We start from the raw sequence: 12,902 nt of genomic DNA on the forward strand, positions 1-12,902 counted from the left end.
TCAAAATTGCATCTTAAACTTTTCCTAATCGATATCGTGAAGGCCGATTTGTATGTATTCATTCTACTTTTCCATTTGTTGTTATAAAGTGAAATTTTTTCGAATTTTAAAATAATGTGGAAGATTAGTAAAAGAGCAAAAAATTATATATTGAAAAAAAACTATATTGAAAATTTAATATCTGAATCTGTGTTGGCGCCCCCTAAGACGTGCGCTCGTAGTTTTCGCTGCATCGCATTAAATATAGGACCGGCCTGATTAATACTTAATTTTAAATTTAAGTGAATTAATTTGTCATATCCTGTTCATATGTGTATCATTCGATCTGCCATACATATACTGTCTATTTTAAATTATTTCAATTTCTGGCCATTTCAGCTGCTTTTTTTAGTTTTTGTCAATAATATTGTAGACATTACATTCTTCTTATTCATATTCATGAATTTATTATACATATTTAATATTGTCTAGGTTCATAAGCAATTGAATATTTTGGCAGATGATAGTTTTCATTTGTTTTCAATGCAAACAATGACATGCCGTTTTTTTTTTTCAATTTATTCCATTTATTTTGACAATATTCCATATACTCGTACTCCCAGTACTTTAAATCACACACAACTTGGAAAATTTTCTTAACAAACTTCAGAAAGATTAATCAAAATCCGAATAATAGTTTAGAAGGAGTATACAGTGAGTACTTGTAATTAAATGAACTTTATATAATAGCAATAAAGCTCAAATTAATTCTACATTGTTCGAAAACGTTTGTATGTGAAAAGGAAAAGGGCTGTTTTTTAGGGTTTTCCCCGCCAATTATTCGATTTTTTCTCAACGAACCTTTCAAAAAATGAATTGGACAAATTGTCCAGGCGTTTCATTTTTATATGTAAGATATCAAAAAATTACAAAATTAAAAAAAAAAATTAAATCGTTTTATTTCAAAAATTTCTAGATTTGCAAAAATATTCAAAACTTAAAAAAAAAAATTAAAATTGGCAAACAATTTATTATTATTATCGGTTATAAAATTATCGATTTATTTTTATAATTATCATTCGTTTAATTTTCGGAAATATGAGATTAAATCATCTTATGGATTCACCCTAATCGGATACGATACATATATGTTTATTGTTTACATTTTATACAATGCTGTTTGTACACTTATAAGCATTAGTGCATTTTAGGCTTAAAAAATATAAATTGTGAAATTCACAGTATATACTTATAAAAATTTATTTGAAAATCCACAAAATAATTATTAATCATAAAACTAGTGGTATATGGCATGCCTTAAGGCAAATTTCTGGAACTTTCCGTACCGTAATTAAATATTCGAGAAAATTTAAACGTTTACAGATATATTATTACGAATACTGTAACGTTCATTATTTTGCTATCTTATTATATCTGAGCAAATCAAATGATAAGTCATAAATCAATTTATCTCCTATCATTTATTAACAATCGTCATTTCATTTCGAATTCAATTTCAAAAAAATAGTTGCCTAAATGTTACACAAAATTGAAAAAGTGCTCCCGTATAGTCACAGTCTAAACTCATTTGCAAATAATTCTGGCGACATTTTCACTTAACTGTGCTTAGCTGGCGGCATTTTCACATTTTTTAATAGTTTTCACAAAATTCGAAATCGAAAAGTGCTCCAGTGCATAAATAGTCTAAACGCACTCGGGTAAACAAATGTACCAGAGTGCGCTTAGACTGTGCTCATCCTGGGTAATTTTTTGAATATAATCCTTTTTTTTCTTTGCTCACCTTACCAGAAAACTTGACAGAATCCTGTTACAAGAAATACTGGCCTCGTGTTCACCGGGCCTTAAATTATTGTTTGATATTAGTTTTATACTCACCAAATAGATTTTGGTTAGATCCAGGTCTCTGGTTCTGATTAAAATTACCTCCTGGTCTCTGATTTTGATTAAATCCACCACCACTAGGTCTTTGGAACTGATTAAACCAGAGCCTTGGTTCTGATTGAAATTTCCACTTCCTGGTCTTTGATTCTGATTAAATTTCCACTTCCTGGTCTTTGGTTTTGATTAAATTTCCACCACCTGGTCTTTGATTCTGATTAAAATTTCCACTTCCTGGTCTTTGGTTTTGATTAAAATTTCCACCACCTGGTCTTTGATTCTGATTAAAATTTCCACCGCTCGGGTTGAAATTTACTTGACCAGGCCTAGGCTGATTATTGAAATTAGGATTGTTGAAACCTTGTTGAAAGTTCTGATTTGTATTGAAATTTTGTTGTCCAGGTCTCCGGAAGTTCTGGTTCTGTCTTGGGGGTCTTGGGGGCGGTGTGTTGAAGTTGACAGGACCGGGGAAGAATAGTTGGCGTTTTTGGCGTGATATTTGTACTGGTGAGGAAGATGCACTTGTGGAAGATAACACTGGAAATTGAAAACAAGTAAGTTTTATTGTCTTTTTCAAAACATATATTTTTTGGGGAAAAAGAAATCAATTATTTTTTTGGTACTGATAGATTTCTCGTAAAGTATCAAACTCGATCAAACAATTTCAGATTTATGCTCGTTGGAAAGGTGACATTTCGCAGTATAATTTTTTTTTTGCTGTTTCGTTTGGTGCATTCAGTTGTGAGTTACAGGGTGTTCAAAATAGAAGTGAACAAAGATAAAATTCGGTACATTTTTATCTTTCCTTAGGGTAGTTATAGTAATGGGCCGAAAATCAAAAATGAAAATTTTTGCATTTCTCGACGTCTTGAAGGTTTCTGAACATTTTTAAAGGGCATACCTCAGAACTAAATGGATGTGTGTGTGTGCGTTTTGTATGTCCGCATTTTTTCGTCCACGTTTTCGGGCGCACGGATCAACCGATTTGAATGATTCAAAAAACATTCGATTCCTATTGTGCGGATTAGTTTTTGACAAAGACTGGTCCAGTCGTTACGGAGATTAAGAACAAAGAGTGCAGAAAATAGAAATCGAGTTTTGAGAGAACGGAGTATCGGCTTTGAATGATTTAAAAAACATTCAATAAGTAATGATGGGAGGTGTTTTAGTTTTTGGCAAAGGTAGGCCCAGCCATTTCGAAGATACAGAGCTAAATGTTAAAGAGATTGCGGTTTTTGAGAGAACTAAGCGTCCGATTTAAATGATTCAAAGAACTTTCTGCTTGTGTTGACAAACAATTGCTTTTGGAAAAAAAATTCATTTCATTTTTTTCGTCTATCGAAAATATTTTAGATTTCGAATTTAATTCGGGCTAAAGTTTTAAAGCTCACTTATATACTTTGAATGAATATTTTTGACTATGTGATTCAGTCAAGTTATAGTCGCAAAAAAAATCCAAAATGAATGTGTGTTTGTATGTGTGTGTATGTGTGTATGTATGTGTGTGAGTGTGTGGTGTGCGGATACAAATTGTCGTCGACGACTTCGGGAACACGGATCAACCGATTTGAATATTTCGAAAAACATTCGATTCGCATTGATAAGGAGTTGTGCTGATTAGTTTATGGCGAAGGCAGGTCTAGCCGTTCCGGAGATACGGGGCAAAAAGTGCCAAAAACGGTAAATCAGTTTTTAAGAGAACAGAGCGTCCGATTTAAATAATTCAAAAAACATTTTATTTGTATTGACAAGATGAAGGCAGGTCCAGCGGTTATGGACTCTCAATAAAAATATTTAAAAAAATGTCATTTGGCGGTCAAAAATGTTCATTGGACATATGTACATCAAATTATCAGATATTATCATTTTGTGTAATTTTTTTGGGTTCCGTACCAAGATTTTCGATCACGGTACGGAAAGATCCAGCAATTTGCCTTAAGGCGCAATGCCATACCACTAGTTCAAATCTTTCAAATCGACATATTAACCATTGAATTAATACCATGATTAATAATAATAAACTGTCAATGCCGAACAAGAAAAACTATTTATGTACATAATATTAAACATTAGTAATTTTTATTCTTTGCATATTTTATAAATCCATTTAAATTTAATTAGAACGAATTATTTATCCATCAAGTGCAATAAAATTGTTTACTTTAGAATTAGCGTTTAAATTTCTCGGGAAATTCTATTCATCGATTCGTCATCGAGGAATTTCCAATGGGACTATTCGTACCGCGTTCAAAGAATTATTTAAATAAATAAATAAATAAACAAATATCAATACATGCGGTTATTTTACTATCTGCATTTACAATCGCTATAAATTCAATTTGTTTAATAATATCGATGCATTTGCATCTTAGATATTTGCATAAATAAACGATTCAAGTGCATTGACACGTACGACATGCTAGATAAAAGATTAAATAAAGATATGCAAACATCGTGCCTTAACGCAAATTGCTGGAACTTCCCGTACCGTAACGAAATGTTCGAGGAATATTAAATGTTTTCAAACAGATTATTATCAATATTGTAATATTGTCTAATATTTATAAGAATTATATAAACTGAATTGCAAAGATAAAATTATTTGTTTAAAGTATATAAGTGAGCTTTAGAACTATAGCAAGAATTAAAATTAAAATCTGAATATTTTCAATATACAATTTTTTTTTCCGAAAAGCAATTATTTTGTTATAACAAGCAGAAAGTTTTTAGAATCATTCAAATCGGATGCTTAGTTCTCTCAAAAACTGCCATTTTTTGTACATTCAGCTCCGTATCTCCAAAACGGCTGGACCTGCCTTTACCAAAAAGTAATCACCACTTCTACCCGTCATTACGAATTGAATGTTTTTTTGGATCATTCAAATCGGATGCTCCGTTCTCTCAAAAACTCGATTTTTATTTTCTGCACTCTTTACTCTTTATCTCCGTAAGCGCAGGACCTGCCTTTGCGAAAAACTAAGAGCACATCTCCCTATCAATATGAATCGAATGTTTTTTGAACCACTCAAATCTGGTGATCCATGCGCTCAAAAATGTGGACAAAATTGTATCCATACATACACACACACATTTATTTTTTCTAAGCTTTGCCAAAATGTTCAGAAACTCTTGAAACGTAAAAGTATGCAAATATATTCAATTTCGATTTTGGAACAATAATATTATAATGCTATGTTAGGGGGCTATCTTCGTATGAATTGGCCGTATGAATTTGGTGTTTGGTACATAAATGTAACCTACAAAACGCGCAAAAGTCAGATAACAATTTTATCACAAGTGCAACTTTTTGATGTCCTATTGATGACATATGCGTGAAGTTTGACAAAAAATCACGAAATATCACTCTGGTGAGGGAGGGGTAAAGTAAGATATCACTTGTATTTATTTTTTAACTGATTTTTTAAAAAAAGAACAAACATCAAAAAAAATTCAAAAATTTTACAGTTTTATCACGTAACTAAAAATATACTAATGTTGGGGAGGGGGGTAATTTTGATTATTACTATGTGTCACTAAGGGGGGGAGGTCCAAAAATCCTTAAGGTTATATGTGTAAAACGCCTGATGCAAGTTTGCAATACATAGTTTTTTGGCTATTTGATACTTCCAACTAATACGAATATAGACCCGTAAAATAACATTACCATAAGACTTTTATTATTTTTTTAAGAATTGGCCCTTAAGTTTTAAACAAATGTGCAACACCCATAGGCATTACACTACATAGACTGCCAGTCCTTATAAGTTTTTCTTTGTAAACGGTGCTCAAACATAGATGGGTATGTCACGTCACATGTCTGAGCGAACGTTGCCGACGACAATCGCGGACTCTCCCGATTGATCAAATGTCGCATGTCTAAGATAGGTCTTATAATATATAAACCGATTTTAACAGGTGGATTCAATTTTATGCACATTTATTTCACAGGTTTTATGCACATTTATTTCACATTTATTTCACAGAAAATATTATCAATATCATTTCTTACACAATTATCAGCTATCACAATTGCCATTATAGTAATAAAAAAAAGAGTGCACGTAAGGTTCACACGCGATTGAAGTAAAACTTTTTTGCTACTGTGCAAGATGGTATTTAATTAAGTTAAAGTTTAATTTAAGTTAAAGATAAATACATCATATAACACTTTTGAATAATGTTTATTAGTAATATGGTAACACTCGTGATGCACATATTTATTAGCGTCAACCATTATACACATTTATATAATGATAAATTATAAAAAATTATATATTTATAATAGCATTAAAATTATGTATAATATTTTAAAATAATAATGTAGTTAAAGTCATACTTCAAATACGACATGATCGGTTTGTCATTGTAATTAGCATTTAGGACTTGAACCTTCATTAGAGAAATGAAGTAATTGCTGATTAATAAATTCTATAATATTCGTTCACACAGTGGATTTATGTTAAAAAACGCCTGAACAAATATTGTTTTTGCAACTTCACTTCACTTCATGTAATAATTGTGTTTGAGGAACTTCATGTAATTGAAATTAACATACATTCATTGACTGATGGTATTTTTTTTACTTTTTCGCCGGTGATATAATCTCATTCTTTGAACAGCTATAATATCTGTTTTGCCTAAGAAATACTTCCCATTTTAATAACTTCAAAGATTTATAGAAACTACTAATAATATAGAAATAATTTCTAGTCAATAAACTTACGTTTAGTACACGGCACAAATGTTTAATTTGTTTTATTATATAGATAAAATATGGTTCTGATTCAGGCATTTTTTATTAAATCAACATTTGTACTACGATGTAACTTTAAAATGTTTATTTATTTATGCCGATTTCCTTGTTGATATCGGTACGCATACAACGTTGATGCCGGTACGCATACAACGACAGATCTCTATTCACATACACGACGATTAATCACAATTGACCCGCGTAGAAATGATCTCATCGAGAGCGAATGACGAATCTTTGGCACTCGACTCTTATTTTATCTTATCTGCCCGTACAAATGCACTTCCGTTGCATTTGTACGGATTTACACCCTAGTCGCGACTAAAGAAGATTTACTTCAATAAAATATATGACATATGACATTTAATCAATCGGGAGATTCCGCGATTGTCGTCGGCAATATTCGCTCAGACATGTGACGTCACACAGTCCCTTTTCTATGTTTGAACACTTATTTTTGCGATCGACTAGCAGACCATGTAATATAATATAAGGGTCTATGGTAAGACCACCACAGAAATGATTTTAGGCACCGATTACAATCCCGTTCTTGCATTTTAGTATTGTGAAGATGTTATCATACAATACTAAACTAAATACAATACTAACTACTTATTAACATGCTAATTGTTTTTATCAATTAATTGATTAATTATCATCTCACCTGCTAAAATGGCAGCAATCGCCAGAACCTTGAACTCTCGCCTCGTTGCCATTGTTTTTGTTAGAGACACAATAAGTTTGTCACGCTGCACTTTTATATATTTATATTTATAGTCTCTCGTTTATTTATTTATTGATGCTTTGATAAATATTTAGTTTTGCTAAAATCGAAAAACTGGTTCTTCTTCTCGCAAACAGGCGACACGGTGACGATCTGTACTTTTTTTTTGAACGAACGACGAGTTGTTTTTTTATTGTCGTGGACGTCGATCGAGCTGAAGAAGTAGAAGGGAATCACATATATTAATTAATGAGGCGATTTGGATTTAAATATTATAATTGGATAGAGATTTATAATAACAAATTATATATATATATATATATATATATATATATATATATATACTAGCTGGCCCGGCAAACGTTGTCCAGCATGACAAATATTTATAGACAATTTTTAGTGGTGCATTGCATCGTACCTTAAGGCAAATTGCTTGAACTTTCCGTACCGAAAACTAAATTAATAAAAAAAACTTTGAAAAAATTGGACTTTTTTAACTTGGAAGAACTGATCCAATTTCATGAAGCCAGATCTAGCGGTTTCGGGAATCTAGTAAAAAAAGTAAAAAAAAATGCCATCTGGCGGTCAAAAATGATCATTAGACATATGCACATCAAATTATCAGATATTTTATAGACATTTTAACAATAAGTATAAATTTTGTTTACATTCCTATGGGTTCCGTATCAATGTTTATCCGTTAGACGGCGACGCAGCGCTTACGCGCTTCGATATTTTGACTCTATGCAGTTAAAGCAATACGATTGCTTTGAAAAAAAGTTCAGAATTTCCAAAATATTTCAAAATACATTTTCCTTCAAAAAGTCTTTTTTTTTTCAAAAAAAGAAAAATTTTTGTCAAAAATTATAGTTTCTCAAAAATCTAATTTTTTAGAGTAAATTTTTTTCAATCTTTTAAAAAAACAATAGTTTTTGGTACGGGAAGTTCCAGCAATTTGCCTTAAGGCACGATACTATGCGCCCTACTAGTTATATTTTGTTTTTATTAACTTCCCGTAGGGTAGTTATAGTAATGGGCCGAATATAGAAAATGAAAATTTTTGCATTTCTCGACGTTTTGAAGGTTTCTGAACATTTTGGCATACCTCAGAAAAAATGGATGTGTGTGTGTATATATGTATGTCCGCATTTTTTCGTCCGCGATTTCGGGCGCACAGATTTGAATGGTTCAAAAAACATTCGATCCTTATTGATATTTGAGGGAGATGTGCTGATTAGTTTTTGGCAAAGGCAGGTCCAGCCGTTACGGAGATAGAGCAAAGAGTGCAGAAAATAGAAATCTAGTTTTTGAGAGAACGGAGCATCCGATTTGAATTATCTAAAAAGCGTTCAATTTGTAATGATTAGGAGAAGAGGTGATTAGTTTTTGGCAACGGCAGGTCCAGCCGTTTCGAAGATACGGAGCTAAATGTAAAATAAATGGCAGTTTTTGAAAAAACTAAGCATCCGATTTGAATGACTCAAGAAACTTTCTGCTTGTTTTGACAAATTAATTGCTTTTGGAAAAAAAATTTGTTTCAAATTTTTTATCGTCAAATTTTTGTTTTCAAAAATTTTTTTTGAATATCGAAAATAATTCAAAATTTTTATTTTAATTCTGGCTGAAGTTCTAAAGCTCTCTTATATACTTTGTAATTCATTTTATATAATTCTTATAAATAAATATTAGACAATGTAACATTATTTATAATAATCTATTTGAGAACATTTAATATTCCTAATAATTTATATTGTTCGTTACATTGACATTCAAAATTATATATATATCGAACATTTCGTTAGGCTGCGGGAAGTTCCAGCAATTTGCTTTAAAGCACGGTGCCATACACCACTAGTTATTTTTATTATAGGAATTGATTGCTTTTTGAACCATCCAAATCGATTGATCCGTGCGCCCGAAAACGTGGACAAGAAATTGTATCAATACATACATGCACACACACACACATACATTTTTTGTAAGGTATGCCAAAATGTTTAGAAACCTTCAAAACTTGAAGATACGCAAAAATCTTCAATTTCGATTTTTGGACGATTATAATAACTTGCCCTACGAGATGTTAATAAAGAAAATTGACCCCAAAATTTAGCAAAAGAATTAAGGTTAGACAATTCTTGGTAAAAATGATTTTTTTAAAGTAAAATTTAAACTCCAAAAAATCTTAACCAAAATTAAGTCAAAAACATTCATCGACTGCACACCGGATGAAAAATTAATTCGATTGCTAAAATGGCTTTTACGAAAAAGGGGTTTGTAGTAGGAGGGTGCAAATTTAGGGCTGCATGTGTTCCTTAGTTACGAATTATAAAAAACAGATTATAATAACTATTCCAAAAAAATAAAAAAAATCTTAAAAGTTAACCCTTATCAGTTAGGAGTATGAAGAATTGATATTGTCCTATTCTCAGTCATATTGAAAATGATTGTAAAATTTCATAGAAATCGGTTAAGCCGTTTTGGAAGATAATTGCATAGTTTATATATATTATATATATATATATATATATATATACATATATATAAATTATAGTTATTATTATTTAAATTGACAAGGCTAAACGATTCGCTTTCGTTATTCAATGAAATTCATTGAATTTTTGTTACGTTTTTTACATCCGTAATTATTTATAATTATTTAAAAAGAAATTATTCAGATCGTTTAGTTTACATTGAAAAATTTGCTTTGTGACTTTGTTAAAAAAAATCTTGAAACTTATTAAAAAATTTAATAATCAATAAATTTTTAGAGTAAAATTTGGATATTATTCATAACATAATTTACAAATAAATTATCGACATATTGAGTTTTCGATTTTAACACTGTTAATTGATTTATTAACTATTTAATTTTTAAAATAACATTTATACAATATTCATGAAATAATTACAAGATATTAACAAATAATTAAGTATTATATTGAGTTTTGGATTTTTATATTATTTGTTTACATTTTCAAAATATTTAATATAAAATAAAATACCAAAAAAATAAATAATAAAAATATTTAAAATGCCAATTATTAAAATATTTACATGTACGTATACCGATAAATAATAAATTTTGATATAATAGTGAAAATACAAATGCAATCGTTATTGTAATCTAAAAATTCGAAATAACAAATTAATAATATATCGATAATTCAAAATGTCAATGTAACGAACAATATAAATTATGAGTTAATAAAAATAAATTAAATATTAAAGAATAAACATAACAATATGATCATGTAAGATAAAAATCTCATCAATTGCACTTTTGTCGATATATATTAAAAAATCGATTTAGTTAATGATATATTAAAATATTGGTATAATAATAAAATAAAATGTATATATGTATATATCCAAAATTCAAATTAGAATTTGAACTATTTTTGAATTTTTTTTAACATTATTTAACAGCATTCAGAACATATTGTTCATTGTTGAAATTTTGACTCAGAGTTCATATAATAATTTGTTAAGAATGCAAATTTGTTACCTAAACAATTTTTTATGTTACAACAATTAATAGTTATTAATAATAAAACTCACTTTATATTTATTTACTAATTATCACTCAACACTTTACACACTTTTAAATAAACAAATAATCTAATAAATAATTATTTATTTATTAAATAATCACAATTGTTGCTCTGACACTTAAATCTAAATTGACTGGTGAGGATGATCTTGAAATCGATATTTATTAGAAACCATTACATGTATAAACGTATTGATACATCGATATATCGATATATTTGTATATATATATATATATATATATATATATATTTGTATTTAGAGAAATATGCAACGAAATAGCAAAAACTAATACTTGTTTGGATGGAAATACGATTTATCCGTAATTTCCAAGATATGATATAAAACCTGTCTTATATGGTGAGTGCAAATCGACACTTGTATATATACATATAATATATATATATATATATATATATACTAGATGACCCGACAGACGTCGTCCTGTACTCACGTCTACAATTCAAAAATTCCAATTTTTTCCAAATAATTCCAAAATTCAAAAATCCTGACCTATACTTTTTATATCCTATTTGATATCTTGCTTTTTCATTTATGGTCTAGAATAAGCAGTATAAGAAATTCAGAAAAAACAAAAATATAATACTGAATTATATAATTTCATCTGCCAAACATATATACTGTGGACTGTATCTTATATTTTTTAATTACTGGCACATCTCGGTGCTTTTCGGCAATAATAATGTAGACATTACATTTTTCGGCATATAATATTCTAATATCATCCAGGCTCATAATTTCACCTAAATTCAAATTTCAAGTGAATCGACATTTCTAGCAAATGACAGTTTGAAATGTTTCAATGTCAAACAATAATAAGTGGTTTTTAATTTGTAATTTCAGACATTTATTTCCACAATATTACTATAATTTAATCGTTCATTAAATCTTAAAAATTTCTCTTAACAAACTTCAGAAAGATTTATCAAAATCCGAATAACCGTGTAGGAGATGTATCAAATCATTCACCCGTACAGAAGAATTTTTTATATAAGATATATATATATATATATATACTAGCTGACCCGGCAAACGCTGTTTTGCCATCAAAAATATTTTTCCGCATTGCAGAAGTTCTTATAATATACATGATATATTAATAATAATGTTATATTTTTATTACACGAATTTCTTTACATTTTGATAATTAATTCGAACGCATCATAGTGCTTTGTTTATTTTAATTTTATTTATGTCAAATAGTGAAATATTTTTAATCAATGAATAAATTAGATTTTAGTCTGAATCATCGCAGCACCATTATCTAAATATATAATTTTTATATAAATATCAGATTTTTTACTTCTGCATTTAATTTAAAAATATGAATGTCAATTTCATATATCCAATATGCACTAAATTTTTAAATGCCAAAATATTTCCTTTTTGGTTCGAAATTTAAATTAATATGATATAATTTATATCTATAATTTGATTGCCAATATTGCCTATAACATAACTTGGAATAATTAATTTATGTTTTTGTATCTTATTGAGTCGTAAAAATTCATTTTTTTTTTGAACTGTCAGAATTTTTTTATATATTATTAATATTCAATCATATGTTTGAACTGCTTGTTTATGATTAATGTTAAATTCAATATGCGCTTTTTTATTGTGATCTATAATGTTTTAATCACTTATCATATAAATTTTTGACTGCAAATTGATATTCATACTATCCTGAAACTAACATGGATAAAGTTCTGAGAAATCCGAGTCCAAATCTATAAAATGTTTGATTTTTGGCACTTTTAAATTTTTATCAATGTTTGTACTGTAAAATAATGGATGATTATTTACCAAAATTGTAATATTTAGACTATAATTTTAGATGTATACTTTTATTTTGGCATTGAATTATTTTCATTGAAATCAAGTGAAACATAAATATATTATTTGATATTTATATAAAACATATAATTAAAATATGCATTAAAATCATATTGTCTATAAATAATATGTCATTTTATAAAT

The 12,902-nt window shown here is 28.8% G+C and overlaps 1 protein-coding gene across 1 annotated transcript; it reads right to left on the reverse strand.

Annotated features, from left to right (window-relative positions):
• Nucleotides 1-2,032: 2,032 nt before the first annotated feature.
• Nucleotides 2,033-7,409, reverse strand: LOC113388508 (dr1-associated corepressor homolog). The gene is made up of 2 exons (XM_026625883.1): nt 7,296-7,409; nt 2,033-2,415 (listed from the first exon to the last, which is right to left on the reverse strand). The coding sequence occupies exons 1-2, from the start codon at nt 7,345-7,347 to the stop codon at nt 2,033-2,035; spliced, it is 435 nt and encodes a 144-aa protein (XP_026481668.1). The 5' UTR covers nt 7,348-7,409.
• Between the last annotated feature and the right edge of the window lie 5,493 nt (nt 7,410-12,902).

This window comes from Ctenocephalides felis, unplaced genomic scaffold (genome assembly GCF_003426905.1).
Source record: "Ctenocephalides felis isolate EL2017-DRISC unplaced genomic scaffold, ASM342690v1 CF-g0.4_SCAFFOLD_03572, whole genome shotgun sequence".
Taxonomy (NCBI): domain Eukaryota; kingdom Metazoa; phylum Arthropoda; class Insecta; order Siphonaptera; family Pulicidae; genus Ctenocephalides; species Ctenocephalides felis.